This window comes from Tauraco erythrolophus, chromosome 21 (genome assembly GCF_009769465.1).
Source record: "Tauraco erythrolophus isolate bTauEry1 chromosome 21, bTauEry1.pri, whole genome shotgun sequence".
In the NCBI taxonomy this organism is placed as follows: domain Eukaryota; kingdom Metazoa; phylum Chordata; class Aves; order Musophagiformes; family Musophagidae; genus Tauraco; species Tauraco erythrolophus.
In genome coordinates, this window is record NC_141485.1 from 10,685,651 (window position 1) to 10,708,892 (window position 23,242).

At 47.1% G+C, this 23,242-nt stretch overlaps 1 protein-coding gene across 1 annotated transcript in view; it reads left to right on the forward strand.

Annotated features, from left to right (window-relative positions):
- The window catches only part of GALNT17 (polypeptide N-acetylgalactosaminyltransferase 17), a 215,058-nt gene extending 192,884 nt beyond the window's left edge, over positions 1 to 22,174 (forward strand). Inside the window, exons 7-11 of the mRNA XM_086624575.1 lie at positions 4,351 to 4,536; positions 8,166 to 8,303; positions 9,449 to 9,544; positions 21,282 to 21,449; positions 22,046 to 22,174. Of these exons, the coding sequence (XP_086480701.1) occupies positions 4,351 to 4,536; positions 8,166 to 8,303; positions 9,449 to 9,544; positions 21,282 to 21,449; positions 22,046 to 22,174 (717 nt within the window). The remainder of the gene's footprint in view (positions 1 to 4,350; positions 4,537 to 8,165; positions 8,304 to 9,448; positions 9,545 to 21,281; positions 21,450 to 22,045) is intronic.
- The last annotated feature ends 1,068 nt before the right edge of the window (positions 22,175 to 23,242 follow it).

Sequence of the window (23,242 nt, forward strand, 5' to 3'; positions counted from 1 at the left end):
TGTAGCATGGGACAGGTTTTCGGCACCCTCCTGGGTGGTGGGTCTGCCCTGGGTCACCCTCTTCTGCCTGGCTGACGCCTTTGACATTAGGCAGGTAGCCAAAAGCCCTTTTGTTTAAATAATGCTCTTTGAGAGTAATTGCTGGCTCTGGCAGACAGGAGCAAAGCAAATTGATAGCTGCAGTATATTTTTGAGGGCAAAAGGGATCATGGACAGTAATTGTTCTTAACTGCTTAACACTTTGAAAATTATTTCTGCAGCTGTTGCAATGAGCTGGTCAAGCGAAATAGGGATTTTGTCGCTGTCTCTATTACACGCACAAAGGATGTTGTGTTTTATGAGCAATCTTCCACGCTCTGTCCATTACCAGGAGTGCAGTAACTGCAGGGGACGTGCACTTCCCAGGCAGTGCCAGGGTGTCTTCTCCCTTGGCTTACCCGCAGTCCTGTCCAACAGGCCTGGTCACCGCTGTTTTCCAGGATGCTCCCAAATGCTGCGTCTGCTCATGTCCTAGCCGTCACTAGGAATGACGTCTAGAGTGCTCCACAAGAGCAATGTAAAAACAACTCTGATTTTGCAAACAGAGGCCTGAAAGCAGAGAAGATGCTGAGGTCTTGGCCAGGAGGTGGAAGAATATGTTGCTGTTGAATGTCACCGAGTACTTGCACACCCACGCTAACATGCAGGTGCATGAGCACAAGAGAGATGCCTGAACCTCCCTTGTAGCTCTGCTGCCGTGTTGCATCACGCCAGATCCACTCCCCATTTTGGGTTATCCCCAGTGCAGGTCACTGTTTCATGAATGTTTTTGCACATCTGTGACACCTTTGTGCATCTGGAGGACGATTAGGAAACAAAGCTGGGTCATCCCGTCCCTGGAGTGAGGTGATGCAGTCTCGTGCTAACCAAAGTTTGCCTCCCACGTGTGCGAACACTTCTAGAAAGTCGATGGCTGATGGGGTTTCAGCTCTACTCAAACATTTCACGACTTCAGAGGAATCACTGCTTTTCCATGCTGAATTCTTAGGACAGTCACATTTTGTTTGGAAAATAATTGCGAGTGTATTACCCATCAGCTTTCTGAAAAACACATCAAAGATCTCTGGGTGATGGATTTGTTTTCTGTTTGTTTCTCTGGGATTTCTTCACTAGAATTCAGTGTTAACTGCTTATTTATAAATCTAAGCATCTTTCTGTGTGTTTGATTACTCCTGTGTGTAGACTGATGGAGAAGTTATTGAGTCACCGTCATTTACTGGAGGGGAATGCTTCTATTTTTAATTCTGCGTCTCTTTACGGGTGGATGAATGGCAAGCTAATAGTCGTGTTGAAATTTGAATGTCAGAAAATAAGGGAGAAACTTGAGACTTGCTCGTCATATTTAACCTGCTGTGTTACAGATACTATCTTGAGTTTTTAAACATGCCTTTACATCCCATCCATGCGTATTTTATAAAATGAAGTGATCATGAATTCATCCTTTGTCAGAAGCAATATAAAAGGCTCTGCCTTGCTAAATAGGCTGAACATGAATTCATTTGACAACACCTTATTTTTCTGATTAGTCTTAATGTTATGCTGGCTCTTGATTACCCATCTACTAAGAGATAATTCTTCAAGGAATTAGCAGAAACAACAGCTTGTCCTGTTAATTCTGGTAGTTACAGTAAATAGAGTATCTTAAGCAATTGTAGGTTTATTTGCTCTAAGTATGAAAAATCTGCTTAAAGGAAGGTCATCTGTTTGTTAAAGGTCTTTGGTGGGACAAATGGCTGCTCAATAGGAACATAAATGAAGGTTCCCAAAGAATCTTCTGCCCTCAGTGGTCTGAGTGCCACCAGAGTGGAGTGGCTGCAGGTTGGGACGTCGGTGCAGTGAGCTCAGTGGAGGTGGCTGCCTCTGCGCGTGTGTGCACAGCTGAGTGTGGTCTTCAACTGTGGCACGTGAACACAACTGGCCGAGATGCATCAGAGCATCAGCCAGGCGATGACTTCCAGCCGTGCTAGAGGATGGAGTGTCTGCTGAGACCTTTTGGTCACGATGTCTCACAGCTCATCTCATGCTGATGCCAAGAGAACAGAGTCTGGGACCTTTCTCAGAACCCTTCACTGCTCCACAGCTGTGGTTATCGCAAAGATAGAGCATCATGCTGGGCTTGTAGGGCAAAGACACCTCGTCCTTCGTGGCTATGGAGGATGTCTCCTGGGTTGCAGTCTCTGTGCTGTCACCTGTGGACCTGCTCACATGCATTTTTGCATGTTAGCAGAAACAGAAAGTCCTTGCCAGGCCAGGTGGGAACAAGCAATATCTTCCTGGGGCCATGGTTTATTCCTCCATACGCCAAGGACAGTGGTGCCAGGTGTAGCTTGGCTGTTTCCCGTGTAATAGTTCTCCTTGCTCCTGTTGTTACCAGCAAAAATGGTTATAAATGCCTTGTAAAAAGTTAGAGTTTTAAATTTATAATGACAATTTAGGCTTTAATTAGAAGTACGGTCTTTCCTTGCATAAGTGCCTTTTTTGAATTAAATTTTTATTGATCTCTCTGGAACTGGCTTGTGGATACGTATATAACCAGTGCCCTTTGCACAATGCCCAATGCTCTTTCTCTCTTGGATGTGCATTTCAAGATAGTTTGTACAGATACTCCAGAAATCTAGGAAAGCTGTCTAACATGAAGCCGTGTGGATTATTTACCTACAGCACAGAAAGACAATACTGCACCTTCACTGCTAGAGGCAGGCTTGCTGGAAAATGACATCTGAATTACGTCATGGTTTTTCCATTTTGAAAATCATTATTCTGATCTCAAATCAGGACGAAACCTAACAAATCCCCAAAACTACAAAAACAGGTGGGGCTAGGGATCTTCCAAGACTGGCAATTTTATTCAGCATTGCAGCTGAACCCTGCAGCTTTGGGAGCACCCAAGGGCAGAGCTCGATGCTCCTGTTTCACTGAGGCATTGAGGAACTAAAGCACTGAGCAGGCAAGAAACACAGGCAGGGTCTGTCAAACTATTGCCTTGGGAATATTCCTTTAAATTTGGATTTTTTTTGTCTTTAGAACTACCTCATTCATTTCTTATTTGCTTTGCCAGCGTGTGGTCCATTGCAAAACTTTGAGCAGACCTTGTGGACTTTGTTGGCCAAAGGCGAGCGTGGTTGCGGCTGGATGGGAGGGACAGGCATGCGCCGTGTCTTAGAGATCAGCTCTGAATTTGCTCTGAAGTCATGAAATTATATTTAAAGGTGGTCAGAAAGGTCAAACAGCAGAATGGGGGTAAACCAGGGTTTTTTTCTACGTGTTTATGCACCAGCTAACACAAGGAGGCTCTCGATTTTGTGATGCGAGCTCCTACGGTCTGTAGCAATCCAAGTGAGAGCAGCGTGAGTGGCAGGATTGCCCCACGGAAGGACGGCTCCTTCCTCATGTCCCCTGGGCTTGGGAGGTGCCCTTGCCCTGCGTCGGGTGGGCTGAGCCTACCACTGAGGGCTCCAAAAGGGCTGCTGGAGCCGGGGGCTCCTCGTGGTGCCGGGAGAGCGGATTGAGCAGGGGCGGTAAAATCTAGGGAACGCAGATGGGATAAAAGGTGGTGAGCCTGGAAGAGATCCCAGAAGCGATGGGTGTTATAACAACTGTGCAAAATGATAATGCAGAGCAGACTGCAAAATAGGCAAAGCTGGGATTATTAGGCCTGTTTGGCATATGTGTTTGTAACGATTGCCTGGTGTCCTGGATACGCGTCTTTAATTTAAGATAAATAAATTCTTGGTGAAGACAAACAGGGAGGGAAGAACCCAGGTATGGCGTGTCTTTCTCTCAATTCTCTTTGCGTGTGATAAAAAGATCTCAGAAAATTTTATTAACTTGTAAACTGTGATTTAAGGGAATTTTAAACAGCACGTGAAAGAAAAATAATGAACAAATGTTTTCAAGAGGGAGAAATCTGTCCCTGCCATATGTTTCACTGAGTCATCCCTTCCGCAGGAGGAGATCTTGCAATTGTTTCGGCTATTCCAGTCCCTAATGCTTTTTATTTAGTAGCAACATCCCTGTAAACTCAGCACTCAGTCCTACAGCACGTTAATACCATGTGCTGGATATAGACCTGACGCCTCTAATGTCGACACGTGTTTTGCTCTGGACACGGGTTAAATTGTCCCTGCATGTCTGGCCATTGAGCAAAGGCCAGACTGGCCATGGGTTTTCACTTGCCAGCTGGTTGATGCGATGCTCTGCGCTCACCGGGATATTATCGAAACCTCAAACCCCCCCAGTTCTTTCTCTTTTGTTTTTTTTTTGCATCACGGCAGAGCCTCGTGCTGACAGTGCTGTCTGGTTGCGTTGCAGGTGTGGCTGTGCGGTGGCAGCATGGAGGTCCTGCCCTGCTCCAGGGTGGCCCACATCGAGCGCAAGAAGAAGCCCTACAACAACAACATTGGCTTCTACACCAAGCGCAACGCTCTGCGGGTGGCCGAGGTGTGGATGGACGACTACAAATCGCACGTCTACATTGCGTGGAACCTGCCGCTGGAGGTACGGCCGTCGCGCCCTATTCTGAGTCTTCACTTTACTGGGTTAAAAGCCTGAATTATGGAGCATTTCCTGCCCCCAGGTGAAGGAGAGCCTTAAATATCCCAGGTCACATCCCCAGCTGTGGAAGTCAGCAGAGCTCGCTCAGCTTTGACAAAGATGCTGCAAAACCTGCAGACTTTGGAGAAATTCCTACGATTCACATCAGCCTTTTTATTTGCATTTCTAAAAATTAAACCTGTATTGTAGTGTTTATCTCCCCGTTGAGTGTTTGCACAGCGTGCGTTGATGTCATTACACTGCTCCACAGATGGAGTCTGTCTGTAAAGTCACTTGGCAGAAGATTATTAATACCAGCAGCACGAGTGCGTGAGGTTTTTTCCTGCGGCTCGGGCAGGTCCGTGCCACGTGCAGCCCGACTCGGGGTTCCCAGCTTGCAGATGCTGTCGCTGCCCAGAGCTCACTGTGGACGGGACGTGGACCAGGTGCCTGGGCCCTTTCCTTTCCCATCGTTGGCAATATCGAGGCCATCAGAGCTCAGAAACTGGGTTCAGAGGGAAAGGATGGGAGGTCGGTGCGTCACTGAAGGAGATCCCCTCCCAGCAGCACCATGTGCAAACGCACCAAAAACACCCTTTTTAAATAGCTCTGGTGGTTATGTTTATTTCTGCACAGAAATGGTTAGATTTTCTTAGATCTGACTCGTTAGTTTTTGTGTCAATCCTGCTGTGTCACAGCACGGTGAGTCATTGGGAAACCATGGGTTCCTGCCAGCAAGACAGGCTGACCATGCCCAGGGGACACATCCTGCACTGGACCTCTCTAGGTGTTTCCCTGTGCTTCTGCATAAAGCTCTGTAGGCTTCAGAAGCACTTTATGTAGGTCTAAGGCTGCTGTTGAGCTCTGGTCTCCATGCAGGTCATGTCTAATCATGAAACCCAAGAGCATCTCCTGCCTCCTGGCTCTGAACGCTGCCTGAAGCGTGCTGGGAGCACCCCTGGCCGGACCAGCCACTCCATCTCCTGCCTCTGGTCCTGCCAGAAGGAGAAGAAGGAAGGGATGGTGGGGAGGGAGAGGCAGCGATGCCCTCCAGGTGATGGGTGGACTGAGGATTCAGGGTGCCCCGCAGAGCCCCCTGTCTCCCACTCCACTGGCAGTGTACCGAGCACTGGGCTGCTCTGTTCAAGTGCGAGGGAAAACCATTACCACAAGTGGCCAGAGCCCGTGTGAGCAGTTACTCACAGCCACCCTTTCGGTGCTAAACATAAACACAAAATGCTCAGACCTTGCAGATCACACCCCTGCAAAGGGCCGCTTCGCTCCTGATCCTGCTGTGACAGCCACCCTGGCTGGCAGCGCTGTGCTCTGGGGCATTTTTAAAGACATTAAAACATAAAACCACGAGATTGTGCTGCTTTCTGAGCGGGGTGACAGCTGGGGAGGGTTCCTGGCATTTAGAGCCACGGTAGTCACAACTTTGTGCTGCATTAGAGAAGAACAGGTACCCAGGAAGGGTCGATGCGCTGCCTGCACTGGCGGTTTGCTGTCCTGGGGGTGGGCTGGGGGGGCCTGGGTTAGTTCATTATTCACAAACAGATGTATGGGGATGGAGAGGAACACTGTTTACGCAGCGAGCTGCGGGAGGGCGCTGGCCTCCAGGCGTTCGGAGAGGTGGGGAGTTGCTGCGAGACTGAAGGATCTCAAGTCCCTCTTAAAAACAGGTCACAAAAACCCAAAATTGTCCAAATTGTCCAAATTGTCCAAATTGTCTAGAGGTTTTTCTGAGGTTCAGCCTCAACTTCTCTTCTCCTGAAATTTTTATCCTTTATTCTTACCTATCTGCCTCTATTATATATGAATTTCAAATCTTTCTTCTTTTTTTTTTTCTCCTTTTCTTATACCTTATACCAAACCCCGTAGGCAGGATCCTCGTTCCTGTGGGTTCAGCCCCCATCCTCGGGCTGGTTCCTTCTCAGAGGTGAGGCACTGAGCCGCTGCTCAGGACCGGCTTTGGAGCGCGGCAAAAGGGGATTAAAATCCGAGATGAAGCCGCAGGTCCCGTACGGCTCAGAAAAGGCAGCGTCAAATGAATCGGTGCAGGGGGTGGGCCAAGGGAAACAGATCTGGGTTACCCTAAAAACAATTTGAGATTTTTATATAGGTCTCACCAGTAAAATTGAGCTTTAATTTTAGAGAAGCCTTGTATGACAGCGTATGGATATACACTGAATTGTTTTTCGGTGCCACTTCATTCAAAACCAAGGCAAACCCCACGCACTGAGTATTTCACTCAGTGTGGACCACTGGTTTGTGGTCCCCCTTTGCTCTGTGACCCGTATCGCCCACTCAGATTTCAGCCTGTCCTGCCTGTCTACACCGAATCGTCTTTATTTTTTACCTATGAGTTACCAGTTGCACATTAAAATGGTGTCTTCTCTAAAGCAGAGTGAATAATTCATTAGAAGATCATTACAAGCATTGTAATGGAAAATTGCTTTCCCAGCGGTATTTAATGATCACTGGAAAAGACAAGAGCAGGAGCTAAAATAGAGTAGAAACCCAGACACCTGTAGGAAGGAGTAAAAGGGGCTGCAACGTGCCTTTGGTTTCCTTCAGCTGGCTGCTGTATTAGTTCCCCAAATTGTGTAATGGAATAAAAGATGAAACGGGAGGCAGCTCTCCTCAGCCCCTGCTCCTGTAAGATTATTCCTCCGAGGACAGGTGACGGAGCTTTGTCTGCTTTTAAGTCATCTTGAGCAGCGGGGTTCCTCTGTGTCTCCAGGGAGACTATTTCACTGTGTAATTGTCCAAATTGTCTAGAGGTTTTTCTGAGGTTCAGCCTCAACTTCTTTTCTCCTGAAATTTTTATCCTTTATTCTTACCTATCTGCCTCTATTATATATGAATCTCAAATCTTTCTCTTTTTTTTCTCCTTTTCTTATACCTTTTAACTGGGCTGTCCTCTATGTTGCCTCTTAGTAGGGTCACCTGCACACTCCCGGTGAGTGAGGGGAAGGGTTTTGGTGCTCAGTGCACAGTCAGTGCTTTGCATTTCCAGGATTCAGTGCGTGACCAACTTTTAAATCCTGATGTACATTTGCTGTTAAGCTCTTCTGGAAGGTCCCGTACATCAGTACCTAAACGGGAGGTGAGATCTTTTAAAAATACTTTGTCGTTCTGCCCATTGACAAATTCAGTCTTTTTCAGATGCATCCAAAACCCTGGGGAATCATTTGGAAGATTGACCTTTGTTACACTGCACTTCTCATATTTCCTTCAAAACTTTTTCTTCCCCATTTAGGTTCTCTGTTCTAAATTACTTCCCAGGACCAAAACATGCCCAGCACCAGTCTGGTGGCCATCACAAGGATCCCTTTAAAACCTGGGAGAGAAGTATGTGTCTGCTCCTCGCTGTGGCCGTGAAATCCAAGTCTTCCTTCTGTCTTCTGGGAGGATGATTTCAGCTTGGACACGCATCCTAAAAATTCCCTGGCATGGCCTCTGCATGGTTACTCATCAGTTGCAAGTTTCCAGGCAGCTTGGAAGTGACGTCAACCATCAGTGGAATACGCTCTTTAAAATTTTTTTTTAAGAGTATCCGTTCAGTGACGTGCTGTTTCTGTGTTTTTCAGAATCCAGGTATTGACATTGGGGATGTTTCCGAGAGAAAAGCGTTAAGGAAGAGCCTGAAGTGTAAAAATTTCCAGTGGTACCTGGACCACGTTTATCCGGAAATGAGAAGATACAACAACACCGTCGCTTATGGCGAGGTAATTAAGGCTCAGCAGTCCCTTAGATCAGACTATTATTACTCTTTATAATAATAAATACTAATTAAACTTATTCTATTAATAATATAATTATTATCTATTTTACATTAATTATATTATTAATAGTACTAATATTACTATTTACAGCAGGCGAGTCTGATCTTGGAGACCATATACAGTAAAATATTTTAATACCTCATTTACTGAATTGACAGAAAATTATCTGTATTGCCCATTGACTCCATGGATTAAGCAGCTGTATGTATATTTTTAATATATAGTCGCTTTATAAAACCCTTTGGCTTAAACTCAGCCTAGTTCCTTACAAGGTCTCTGTAGGATACGGTGCGTTGTCACAACAGCTTAAGGACAAGATAAAGTAAGGAGACTTAATTCAATCTCTGCTGGCTTTGAGTCTGTACTGGGAATATAAAAACAGGCATTTATGGGAACTAATAATACTCTGTTGCCATAGATCTCATGGAATAGTGGCAGTTTGAGAGCCTTCTTGAAGCACAGCCCGAGCACCCCAGATGGGCGTTAATTTTAAGAAAGATTTATTATCAGAGTTACTTAATGCCTTCAAGCTAAAACCTTCCAAAAAGTAGTACTTTCAAAGGCATTATTGTAGTTGCCCTACATGGAGAGAGGACATGTCTGCGTCAACAGACCTGGTGGCTGGAGCCCAGCAGCCTCCGAAGTGTGTCCTTCCCTACTTACCTGCATCTCCTCCGCATCCCCACCATGATTCGAAGGAGCTGCCTGTACTAGCTGGACTTTTCTCCCTGCCTCGTTGAGCACTTTGAGATTTCGATGAAATACAAGCAATTCTGCATCGATTTCAGGCTCCTGGCAACATACTGACAGCAGTCTAAAAATATGTTTGTTACCACCACACATGACCAAATACAAAGAGAACCGTGTTCAAGGAAGTCGGCTCCTTTCAGTGGTGATTATTATACAAAAGCAGTCATCATTAGGCCCTGTACTTAAAGAAAATATATGGCACACTAAACCTTTCCCTGCCTGATTATGCCCAGTGATATAACAACGTGTATTCTTTAAAGCAAGAGAGGCTAGATGAGTTAATTGCTTATCTCTGAAGAGTCACAGCCATATAACTCGGCATTTTTTATTTCTTCCAGCTTCGAAACAACAAGGCGAAAGACGTCTGCCTTGACCAGGGCCCCCAGGAGAACCACACAGCAATATTGTACCCGTGCCACGGCTGGGGACCGCAGGTGAGGAGTGACTGCCGGGACCACGCGTGCCAGGGGCGGGCGGTACGGGCAGAGGACAGAGCGTGGATGTGCAACGTGTCCGTTGGCTTCTCTCTCAAATGCATAAGGCCCAGCTGCTTCTTAAAAATGCCTCGGATACGAAGGTGCATTTTCCCAGCTACTTTTAGAGTAGCTATTTTCTGGATTACCGTAATCATGCCAGAGCTGCAAGTAAAAGCATCGTTCGAAAAAATCTTCCAGACTAGGGTAAATAATGCTGGAAGCAATTAGTCAATGAGCAGAGCGAAGCATACACAAGCAGAGCTTTTTAAGACGTTTCCTTTCTCTTCCACCCAGCAGAGTGAAAATGTACCGACTGGGTAGAGAAAACAAGCAGTGCCTTTTAACAGGTTGATAATTAACTGTTTCAGCCTGGCTGGGATTTACCATAGCATTCATTTTCTAGCACTCCTTTCACCTCTCCAAAAGTTTTGGAGCAAACCGAAAGCTTCTTATCGTAATTTTAAGCTTATTATTCTAGATTAAAAATCATCGTTTCGAGATTCACTCTAGATCTCATATCTTTCAGAGGATTAGTGAATACATCAAATACTGAAAGTTAGTGATGATGAACTAATTCGGCCTCTTCTGTAGTTTTACCTCCTGTTATGTTTTAAGAAGCAAGCAGCAGGGGAATGCTGCTGATTTGGTCGCCATGGATTTGGATGAACCTGGGTACAGCCCTAGCTCTGCTGCTGCTGGCATCTGTTAAACCAACAGCAGACTCCAGACTGGACTTTCAGGGTCTACAGGCTCTGGGAATAATTTGCCCAGTCCCCTGCTAGTTTGGCCTATCTGTTTTTCTCGTCTCTGCCCGTATCCCACTTTAGTACTAAATGCTGTGATTTGCTGTGTTTTTCTTTCTCTATGCCTTTATGTAAATCCCTTAGCACAATGTTCTTCTCCTCTACAGCCTTTAAGGAGAAAATATAACAAGTTTTCTTTTAGGTCTGGAGGCAGAATGGCTGTCTCATGACACATGGTTTTTTCAAGAAATTAGGATGTGATTTTGAGGTTTTTCTTCATTGCCAAAATAATGCCAGACCTCCTTGAAGCCACAGAGTAGCAGCACTCGTTCTTCTGGTGGTTTAGCTCTATCCAGTGAGGCACCACTTTATCACCATCAGGGTTTGACAAACGTGTGATTTCAACGTCCTGTTCTTGTTTGCATTTCCCATGGGAATGCTGTGGCTCTCCATATTGGAAATTTAGCTGAGGAAGGGAGGTTACAAGTGATGGGCTCTACTGTTGCTGTGCTTTCATGGTGTGTAGTGACCATGGGTGGGAACAGGGATAAACTCCTCTGTCACCAGGCTGTTTCTTCAGATACTTTTCATTTCTCTTTGTTGCAAAGTCCGTGCTCATCACCAGACTCAGAAATATTTCTCTGCTACCTTCTCTGGATCAGCCACGTTTGTACTGAAGTGGTTCCATCTACTGATCTGCTTAGAAATTAGGGCAAACCTGTACCTAAAAGCTGTCTGAATGGCAGGTTTCTAGGCTGAAGCCATCGCCCACGTTCTCTCAAAAAAAGGCAAGATGTGCCGCAGGAGGAGACCCATGGCACCTCGCGTGGTGGGGTAGGTCCTGCCTGTCACTCTCCATTGCCAAGAGGCTGAGTCTTACACTGGAAGCTTAACGTTGCTTTGGGTGAGCTTAGGTGAGATGATCACGTTTCGACTGTGCCTGGATGTCGAGTTAGATACATTCAAGGTGTAGACAGAGATTTCTTTTTATTTGCAGGACAGCAATCTGTCTGTGCCTTGTTTTAGGGAAGACCTCATCTTGCATTGCACGTGTACTGGTCACTGCGCTGTACAGGCTTCCCTTACCCCCAGTAAGGCAGCCCTGGCTGTCATTCCATCATTTTCTGTCTTGGCATCATGATGTTTATTACTCTGGCATTGGCCATGCCTTCCAACAGCTTATTTTAACATCACGACCCCAAACGAGAGCTATCTGTGCTGGCAGATGACATGGGGTTTAGGCTGAGAACTGGTTTGGCTGGACCATGTGTCTAAAGCATTGTGAGCAGCTAAATCCTGTTGAAATTACTGCGTGACAGCAAACTGCAGTCATGAACCGCCACAGGTGACACAGCCGTGTACCATCAAAGGCAAGTTACTGTATCAAACCTTCATCATCTCAACCCAGAAATGCATAAATTACATAGAAATGCTCAACACCAGTGTTGAATTCCTGCTCCCAAGAACTCTGTGAGCCTGCCCTGCACCTCTGCTCTGGGGTCACGGGGATCACTGTGCAGGTACAGAGAGGGGAAGCTTCTGCTTCCTTCATAATGTTGAAGAAGAAAGCTGAGTGCTGCCATTGCATTTAATAAGACCAAAACTGTGAAATATAAGGTAGTAAAGACCATCCCATTAAGTGCCTGCAGGTATTTGCATAACAAAACCTTGCCTGTGAAAATTTCTCCCAGGAATCAGAAGGGAGAGCAGGGAAAGTAAGAAATGTGCCCCACCAGACAGCAGTGGTTCCCAGCGTATTTGGGGTAATTGATTTATTGAGCAGATTTGCAATTTAAGCATCAGAGCTTTCCAGTTGAAACGGAGGCCGCTGAGACTGGTTTGCTGGCTCCAGCTGCGTTCTAATCCTTGATGGGTTGTAGCACGTCTTGGATTTGGGTGGGTTTTTTTGAATACCCAAATATTGAATATGTGTGTGAATACCAGAGATACGTAAACTCCATCTTGCAAACAGAACTTTCTTTAATCCATTGGACATTACAGATAATGTCCTCCACAGCTCCCGTGCAGCCCGTACGTGAGAGGAGGTCTTTATGAGGGAGGGAGGTGCCCCAGCTGCTGCTTTTCAAGTGGGAAACACAAATTAGAGTTCACAGCAAAGTCTTGTAGCCATTCCCTAGGGTCTGGGAACATGTGATCCCATTCCTGATAGCTTTCCCAAGGTAAGATCTAGGGTTTTTTGTCGTGTTTTAATGAATAGCTCATCAAATCTGACTGAAAACCTGGAGCATTGATCAGGGTTTAGCAAGATGGGGTGTCAGTTCTCTGTTCTATCACGAGCCTCAAATATGATTTAAACATATCTCTCTCAATTCTCCACCTGCAAAATGAGCCTCATTGACATGAGGGTGTATTGAAGATTGAGATGGAGCAAGTGGGGACGTAGAGCTGCAGGACACCACAGCTGTGGCAGCCTTAGTGAGTATCTGGGGGTCCAGCATGCTCAAGGAGGTTCATTTTCAGCTAAAAGAAAAAAAATTTATAGTTCAGGTGATGGCAATGCATAAGGAGCCCGTTCTCACAGTATGGTCACCCTGGGCTTTCCAGGCTCACTAGGACTCAGTAATCATAGAATCATAGAATCATAGAATGGTTTGGGTTGGAAGGGACCTCAAAGATCATCTAGTTCCAACCCCCCTGCCATGGACAGGGAAACCCTCCACTACACCAGGTTGCCCAAAGCCTCATCCAACCTGGCCTTGAACACTGCCAGGGATGGGGCATCCACAACTTCTCTGGGCAACCTGTTCCAGTGCCTCACCACCGTCAATGTAAAGAATTTCTTTCTTATATCTAACCTAAATCTCCCCAGTTTAAAAACTCTTTCAGTTTATATCTGTTGCCCCTTGTCCTATCACTACACACCCTTGTAAAAAGTCCCTCTCCAGCTTTCCTGTAGGCCCCCTTTAGGTACTGGCAGGCTGCTATAAGATCACCCTGGAGCCTTCTCTTCTCCAGGCTGAACAGCCCCAACTCTCTCAGCCTGTCTCCATAGCAGAGGTGCTCCAGCCCTCGGATCATCTTCGTGGCCTCCTCTGGACTTGTTCCAGCAGCTCCATGTCCTTCTTGTGTTGGGGACTCCAGAGCTGAACACAGTATTCCAGGTGGGGTCTCACGAGAGCTGAGTAGAGGGGCAGAAATCCCAAAAGCTCAGCTGAGCTTGAACTGCAAACTTCAGGAGCCACCTGAGCCGAGGAACTGGCTGCAGGAGTCCTTCAGGGTAGAAAGAAAATCTCACTTTGGTTTATCCTTGCCTTTAAACAAAGATCAGTCAACTGTGCCTGATCGACTCACTGCTAAATATAACCAAGCTGTTGCTTAAATACACACTTTTTTTTTCTTAAATGGCACAAACTGCCTTTTGGACTTTCTGGATGGAAACTTAAACCTCTAAGTGCATTATAGTATGAGAAACTGAATTAGTGTGACATTGTCTGCCAGCTCTGTGCTTTAAGATGAATGGCTAAAAGCAGGTTAGTTATATTTTCCTCAGCTGTTTTTGTGATTAGACTTAACGATGTTTTCTTCTCCTACCTGATGTTCTGAAGCCAAACATTGCAGCGCTGCCGGCTCCCTCCGGCTCACCTGCCACACAAGCTCAGCGCAGATTTTTCTTCTTGGTCTTCCACCTCTGCGTTGTCCCTTCCCTCTCCAACTGAGAGCCAGTTCTTGGCAGTTCTTTTGTTTCGTGCGCCGTGCAATTAGTTTAACTCCTTGAAAATGCTTTTTAAAAGTAGTTATCAGTGAGTGCAGAAGCTTTGAAATTACCCTTTTGCAGAAGCACGGGCGCCGCACAAAAGCAATGAGACTTTCACTACTACTGTTTAATTAATGGGCTGTGTGCTGTAATTTATTGCTGGGAATATAATTAGAAGTAATGTAAACACTTTGCTCAAATAGCTCACTTGTTTTTTGTGTATATAAAAACCACAAGGAGTTGCAATTCCTTTTGAGTTGTTCAGCACCCAAAAGCACACAGAGTGGGTGCCTGTGCTCGATGTTCACGGAGTCTCCTAAAATCTCCATGTCTCTCTTCAATGCTGTGGCCCATCCATACGTATTTAAATGCATTTACTGATGAAGGAGAGGGTTCCCCAGCTGCAGCGAGCGAGAGTAAGGTGCAGGCTCTGTGCTGGTGTTTTAATGATGGAAGAACAGCAGCGTGGTGGGTCCTGTTCCCTGCCACGCTGGGTAACGTTGGGATTTGGCTGGAAGTCTTCGCTCTTCCCAAGTCCATGCCCACACCGTGCCACTTGCCGCTGTGGCTGCTGCGTATCTACAGATGAGCAGCCCAACGCAGAGAGAGGGGGAATGACTGACTCTGCGGGGGGAGATTTGTCCCATTCAAGGGAGGGCAGCATGTGGTGTATCTTGAGTTTCTGCTCTCTCTGCTGGTGGCTGAACTAAGTTTGAGTTAAGCATGTGGCCTTCAGGTGGATGCAGTTAGGTGCAATTCATCCCGTTCCTAGCACCAAATGCAGATGAGGTCTTGGCTTTTGCTTGCAGCACCTCTGCTGTAGCATCCATCACTGGCAGAAAATTTTGGTTTTTTCGCTTGTTTTCTCTTTAGCTTTCTGTTCTCCCTGCTTTCATTCACTTCCAGGTCAAATCATTATCAGATTTCATGATGAAGTATCCTTTTATCCTGTACTTATATTGAGCCTGCTCATGGATTTTTTTTTCTTCCTGATGGCTTCATCTTTTAAGCAATACATCATGAAAACACCTTGCCGTAATGATGTATTACACTAATAATATAGTAATACCTCATTGGAGTGACAGAACTATGGTGATATATTAAGGTGATAGAAAGCACCATAATACTATAAAACTTAAGATAATGTTCACCCAGCAGAGCATTTCATTTAATTATAGGATAAAATATGTTTTGCCCATTTAAGCATCAGAACTTGAGGACAAAACCATCAATACCGAGATCATCCGGGACACAGCAGTAGCAAGGGTGACAAAATAGCGCATCAGATTAAATCGTGTTAAAAAGAAAACACTGTACGCTTTACTTATGGTTACCAATTGATGATCTGCTCAGTGCAGAAAGGAAGCTAAACAGCCCTAAATTATTTTCCAATAGAGTCAATGAAGGTCATCAAGGCTTTTATTTCCCAGGTGCTAAGATGTCTAATTAACTTTCTCCCATCCTTGCGATGCAGCCAGCCAGAAATAATAATCAAAGCAGTAGTATTGGTGGTGCAAGTTTGCTGGTGGGAGATGAGCCCGAGGGATGCCGCGGGCCCGTGTGCGGCCGTGGGCCCCTCCGCTGTGCCGGCGTCAGCGGGGGCTGCGGGTCCCCCCGGGGCAAAGCAGCTCCCAAGGTGGTAGGTACCTGAGGGTGGGGGACTTTGCAAGCTGATGTTCTACCTGGGATGCAGTTTGACCTGGAAGGGTGTTCGTAAGAGCCGTGGGGGTCAATCAGTGTTTCTGTCTGGGGGTGTGGCTTTGGGCCACTTGCATTAATTAAAGGGTTTAAGACCTCATCAGTATTAACCACTTTTAAACAGTTAGCTTGTTGCTATTTTTAAACTGGTTTTCTCTGGTCCTTTCTCTTGGTCTTTCCCTTTCTTGTCCTGTGCCAGGCTGGGTAATTCCTTCAGGCATTTCCTCTGGCTGGTGCCTGCACGTGTGTCTTTTTCCTGCTGGATTGGCTGTATCATTCACTGTTTGGTCAGCTTGTGCCTGGCTTGGTCTGCGTCCTGGAGGCTGACAAACCTGCTTAGCTGGCAATGAGATATGTGGGGTAGATTGTTCTAAAGGACAGATACATTTTTGAGAGTGAAGAAAGCAGAATTTACACTGAGATGAGTTCAGTGATTTGCCTTTCCACAAACATAGTTTTGTTACATGAAGTATCACTGGATTCAACAGGTTCATAGATTCATAGATTCATAGATTTCTAGGTTGGAAAAGACCTTGTAGATCATGGAGTCCAACCATCCCTAATCCCCATTAAACCATATCCTCAAGTAGATCATCCACCCTATTCTTAAACACATCCAGGGATGGGGACTCAACCACCTCCCTGGGCAGCCTATTCCAGTGGCTGACAACCCTTTCAGAGAAGAAATACTTCCTAACATCCAACCTGAATCTCCCCTGACTAAGCTTATGCCCATTTCCTCTTGTCCTATCACCCATCACTAATGTAAAGAGCCCTTCCCCCACCTCCCCACCATCTTTTCTCAAGTATTTATAGGCCGTAATCAGGTGTCCCCTCAGCCTCCTCTTCTCCAGGTTGTGTGAAGTGGGCTATTAACATCCTGTGACCGGACTGCACTTTGGCAAAACCTTCATCAATGAAATAATCTCCTTTGAAAAAAGACAAACTTCTATTATTTGTAAGCACCACGATGACCATGTGAGGAAATCATTGGTGGCTGCAAAGCAGCCATGGGATCTGCAAGGGAGTAGCCTTGTTCAGACACTTGCTGACGTAGGCAACATTTTTGGGGTGGTTAGTAGTGAAAGAATGAAGAACAGGAGGGACAATGGGCTACGAAAATGATGCAAGAGCCGTAGCACCTCTGCTATGGAGACAGGCTGAGGGAGTTGGGGTTGTTCAACCTGGAGAAGAGAAGGCTCCGGGGACACCTTCTAGCAGCCTTCCAGTACCTAAAGGGGCTACAAGAAAGCTGGAGAGGGGCTTTGGACAAGGGTGTGTAGTGATAGGACAAGGGGCAATGGCTTTAAACTGAAAGAGGGGAGATTTAGATCAGATCTAAGGAAGAAATTTTTACAATGATGAGGCACTGGCACAGGTTGCCCAGAGAAGTTGTGGCTGCCCCATCCCTGGAATTTGTTCAAGGCCAGATTGGATGAGGCTTTGAGCAACCTGGTGTAGTGGAAGGTGTCCCTGCAGGGGGGTTGGAACTAGATGGTCTTTGAGATCGCTTCCAACCCAAACCATTCTGTGATTCTATGATTCTATGATGATCCTTAGGAAACATCTGAGAGGAGGAAAGTGATGTGGTCTAACGGGAGAACATTTGATGGAAGTGCCTTCCCAGATCCTGTGGGAAGAGCATGAGGAGGAGCGAGGGAGAGCACAGACTGTTCAGGTGATGCCAGGTGGATCGCTTACAGTCCTGGGCAAGACAGCAGGATTTACACAGTTACGTTGCTGATACTCTCAAACACGGTGCCCAAAGAAGGAGGATATTGAATTCCTGCTCATGGCAGGCCCTTGTTGTGCTCCCCTGAGACAAGAAGCAGTGTTACCCCGGGGGTATTTTGCACTGATGCTGAATATCCCTATGAGCACTTGCAATATTGATCAGGCAGAGACCTCTCACTGTTCCATCTTGTTCATTCAACTTTCATGTGTAGCCAAAGGGTAAGTTCTCATCAACTGCCTTTCCCAGACGTCATCTTCTGGGGCCGTGCTGGCTGTGTTGGAGGAGGCGACTTTGCTCATAATGCTGAGTTGTTGAGTTGCTGAATTGCTGCAGCCACTCACCAGGTTTTAATAACAACGGCAGGTATAATTTATGGATATTATAAAACATTGGTATGGCATCTTCAGTTTCTAAGGTTGGCTCAGGTCTTATGGGAGCGCATTGTCTGGAGCTACTCTTCACAATGTTGATCAATGCAGGAAATGGTGATGAGACAGAGGCACTTCCCATCTCTTCTCTTACCAGGCAAATCCAGATAGAAAGTGCCAGCCGGGCTGTGGGTGCACTCCCCACAGCTGCCTGTAGGACCATCTCGAGCATCAGCCTCTGCTCTGTGTTTTCTCCCACTCAAGACAGACCCAACGGCAGCAGGAACCCCATTTACCCGAGTGCATCACCCCCCGCTGCCACCGTGGGGTTGAGAGCCCCGGCTGCCACCCTGGGCTTGGACTGGAGAGGAGCAAAGCAACAGAAGAATTAAGGCATCGAAGGCAAAATATTCCAAAAGACAAAAATTCCATCAATGTCTTAGGAGCGCAGCAGAACTTGCACTCACGAGTTAGATGGGATTTGGGGGAATAATCACTCTCAGGTTTGGTGGTTGAACAGGCTCGAAGGCTGGAACGGCAGCTGCTGAGCCTCCACTGCACGCGGCAGAGCAGACCCGGCGTCAGGCAGTGTGCTAATCCGGCTGCGTGTTCGGGGCTTTATTTATCTGTTATACGTAGTAGATGACACATCTAATAGATGCACTTAATGCATTTTTCATAATACCTGTGTTTGTTTTTCAGCTCCTTTTGTCTCCCTCCAGCCCCCGCCCCGCTCCCTTCCTCGGGAAAGATTGGATTTTTGCTCTACTTATTTTTCCCACCACATTAGGCGATAACATGTAAGAGCAGAAATCGTGTTGCCTTGTGGGCGTTAGGCCAGCTGTCTGAAGACAAGCTGCCAAACATCATGAAAAAAAGAAAGTGTCTAGCACACTAATTATGTATGTGGTAGGAAACAGAAGAAGGAGAGTGGCTTGCACTGCCCATTTGGGACCTCTGGATTATTTCTTCTGTCTGTCATGGAGAGGGCTTGTCTTTTTTTGTCTTTTCCTCTATGTACCTCTTTCTTTTAGCTCATTCTCTGTGTTGGTGCTCAAATACTAATTCAGATGAGTTGCGTGGTTAAAAACACACTGTCAGGCTGAGAGCACCATCTCGCCCGAGGCTTGGCTCATCAAAACATCAAACTGCTAAAACCAAATAATGTCAATCTGAGCCTTCAGCTGGGCTGGAGGTGCCCAGGGAGTCATTCCCAGGTTGCTCCAGCCTCATGCTCCCTTGCTGGGAGCCTGGCACAGTGTGAGCTGAGCTCAGTGGTGGACAGGGACCCATCCTGCAGTCGGGCACCCCATGCCTGGGCGAGACAGTGAATCAATGGGAGGAGGACGAGGTGATGGTTATGGCTTTAAGCTCTGCTGTCGGCCTTCCTTTCCACTCCTGCTGCAGTTTGGAGAGGGAATTAAATGTAAAGCAAAAGAGATGTCTGCTCTTCTGCACCATCTTGTGAAGGGATTTGAGGAGCAGAAGAGCATATCCTGCTCTGGGGGATGGGACGGGGCAGCTCTGCCCCACACCAGCATCAGGGGAATGGTGTCGGCTGCCCTGCATCCATGCACACCCCCCTCTGCCTTCGTACCGCAGACGAATCCACCTCCGGGGGTGGGTACCATTGGCAAATGGATCTCAGTGAGATGTCGAGTAGGGCCTTGCTTTGATGCACGACACGTTGGCTAAATGTAACTCCACCAGCAGCTGGGAGCAGAGCGCACTGGGCACCCGTCCCAAGGAAGATGGGCAGCACGAGGGCCAGCCAGAGGATTCAGCACACCTATACCTGCAGTCAGCAGCATGGAAGGAAGGCGAAGTTGGCTTCAATAACTAAGGTTCTTGAGATACTGGAGTGTGTCCAAAGAAGGGTAACAAAGCTGGTGAAGGGTCTGCAGCACAAGTCTTATGAGGAGAGGCTGAGGGAACTGGGGTTGGTTAGTCTGGAGAAAAGGAGGCTCAGGGGAGACCTTATCGCTCTCTACAACCACCTGAAAAGAGGTTGTAGCGAGGTCAGGTTGGTCCTTCCTCCCAGGTAACTAGCAATAGGACGAGAAGAAATGGCCTCAAGGGCCAGGGGAGGTTTAGATTGGATATTAGGAAAAAAGTCTTCACTGAAAGAGTGGTCAAACAATGGAACAGACGGCCCAGGGAAGTGGTGGAGTCACCACGCCTGGAGGTGTTCAAAAAATGTGTAGATGTAGTACTTCAGGCCGTGATTTAGTGGGCATGGTGGTATTGGGTTGACGATTGGACTTGATGATCTTAGAGGTCCTTTCCAACCTAATGATTCTCTGATTCTATTCTCTAACTGTATGTGTAGTTAGGAGCTGGAGTCGGACCCTGTTACATTGTTTTAACTTGATTTTCAATGTTTAATTATTCTAACTGAGATAACCCGAACTCCCAGCGTGATTTCTGTCTCTTTTTAAGCATCTGGGTCACAGATATGCTCAGTTAATTAACGTGCTGAATACTGCTTATTTGTCTGCTAGATAATGGATTGATTCATAATTTAAACAAGCAGCTGTGTATATCTTTCCCTTGAACTATAAAAGGCAGGCCGCTGTCATTCATCTCTTTTTGCTCCTGAATTTAAATATGTTTAGGGAAATATTTTGGTGGGATTCCTTAAATGCTGCAAACGGCAGAGCCCTTTGTGTGCAGCCCCGCGGCGGCAGCGGGGCCGTCTCGGGGCCGTCTCAGCGCAGCTGCTCACCGCCTGCCCAACACCCCCGAGCGCCGTCGATGCTGCCCCGAGCTCCCAGCCTGCATCTCCCTGGCAGCCGAGACGGGTCCCTGGGAACACTGGGCGGTCGGATGCAGGGAGTGTTGCGGGGGGCAGCTGCAATCCCGAGCCTTTGCTTTGGTGCTGAACTGTGGGGGACGTTTGGGCTTCCATCCCGGGGGAATGGGGCCAGTTATATATCAGCCCCCTTTGTGGGGGCTGCCCGGCTGCTGCTGGAGATGCTGGAGGGCTGTGCCAGACACACCAGCAGCATTGCTTGTAGGCCAAAGCAAGGCTGGCTTGCCACGCGTGCGAGGAGCCACGGGCTGGGCCAGCACGACTGGCTGAGCCAGCTGGCTCTGCCCGAAAACCAGGGGAAATCATCCATTGCCCCAACCTGCCCAGTGTTCAGGCCCAAAGGAAGCTGGAGAAGTCTGCCCCGTTGTGGGTTTAAGGCTCAGAGTTATTCATATTCCTTCCCTGTGGCCCATGGTCTCACCTAGATCTGCAAAAAAAAAACCCAAAACAAGAAGAAAAGGCTGGAGAAAGTTGGGTTTTTTCCCTCTTGTCAGTTTTTTCTCTGTGCACTGTCCTCACAGTTGTTTTTCCAGGGGCTCCACAAACTTGTCCTTTCCTCTATCCCTTTTTACTGATGCTCCAAAGATATTGATGGTCTTTTGCCTCTCTTTCCCTGCCCCGCAGCTTGCACGCTACACCAAGGAGGGTTTCCTGCACCTCGGCGCCCTCGGGACCACGACTCTCCTGCCCGATACCCGCTGCCTGGTGGATAACGTGAAAAGCCGCTTCCCTCAGCTTCTCGATTGCGAAAAGGTCAAGAGCAGCCTCCATAAACGCTGGAATTTCATCCAGGTTTGTTATGCGTCTGCCCTCGATGCTGCTCCTCTGCTTCCCAAACCACGGGCTGCGGCGCGTCGTCTTCGGCGTGAGACAGTGGGGGACGAGGACAAAATGGTCCTGTTCGACAGCAGATGCCACGTCCCAGGGCAGAGGGAAAAGATTTAGAGGGATCAGGGGCAGGGACAGTATTTTAGGACAATTTCCAGTAGAAGTTTCCCTTTCTGGTACCCTCAGGTGTATGTAAGCTGCCCTGTGACTTTCAGATTTCTTTGTTTCTTACAGATAATCTGTGGTGAAATACATGAAAACACGGTACTTTTGTCCCAAAACAGAGAGTAAATAATATACACCATAAAGAAATGTCACACCTTCCAAACACAGGGGCGCAGCCGTGCTACTTAAAGGTCACAGATGTCCTTTGGTTGCTGACGTGTAATTATTGTAGGAATTATTTAATCATTTGAATTGCATCACTGCCCAAAAGTGCTGCGCACTTTTCCAGCAATGCACAAGGACACAGCTGCACAGTCCTGGCTTGCTTCACAGGCAACCCCACGTCTTTAAATTTTGTAATATTTTTAATATTTTCCCCGTCTCCTTAATTTTAGAATGGTGCCATCCTCAACAAGGGAACGGGACGATGCTTGGAAGTGGAGAACAGGGGAATGGCCGGCATTGATCTGATTCTTCGCAGCTGCACAGGACAAAGGTGGACGATTAAAAATTTCATCAAGTAAAGGGTGGAAGAGTCAGAGGAGTTTAACTCAAAACACAGCTGACTTGGACTGATCCGACTGGACTCCTTTGGAAAGGACGAAATATCAAAACAGAGCTTTATTCATGTTATTAGGAGAGGACATGGGGGAAATGGGCATTTGTGTCTTTTTTATTTTTATTGTATATTAGTCTCCCACAGCTGATTCCAACTGTGTGAAATTGGGTCAGGACTGCTATTTTCTTCTGGCAAGCACTCTAAAAGGTACCACTTATTTCTGCTGAAATGACTGTAATAAGCTCATGCAGTCTTGTGAGCATTTTACTGACAGGGAATTGTTGCTTTCCCAGCCGACTCCAAAGCCCTCCCAAAGGGCCAGGTAGGTTTGCACCACGATCGGAGTCAGGAGACCCTGGCTATAGCTGCCTGGCAAGCATGAAAACTTACGTGCTTATGAGAGGAAAAGGTTGCCAAGCCCCACATGAGCTGAGTTTGAAAGATGTGGTGTTTTGCTAGGTCCTCTCTCTCTTTTCTCCTTTTGTCCCTGCATCCAGCAGCCCCTTTCTTGAGTCTGGGAGAGGCAAAGCTCACCCTGGTAGCTCCCACAGATCTTTCCAACCCTTAATCCCAGATGTCATCAAACAAAATCCCGTTGAATAATAACACTGTTCTCCCATTGCCCCCTCTCCATTGCCCAAATGCTGCTGTTGGCCAAGCCAGCCCCGTGCAGCATCAGTCCCAAACAGAGACCTCAAACAGGTTCCCCTTCGAAAAGACCTTGGATGTCCACCTGCCCGTTTCAGGTTGGTTGGATGCACGCGTGGTGAGGAGGGCTCGCAGGATGTTTCCTGCACTGCTGCAGCCCAGATGTTGCACAGCAAGGTGTTGACCAGCTGGGAGCCTAGGGAGCTGCAGATCTACCATGCCCTTCTAGCAGGTCCGTTGGCCTGTCACTGTCTCCTTGGAGATGCATCTTTACCCTCTTTTTTGCTCTTGTAGTGGTGGGAATGGATGCACTGGTGTGTGCAACAGGCTGAGAGCAGGTAATGCAAGAGAAAGTGCCCCTGGGGCTTCCCTCTCATGGAGGCTA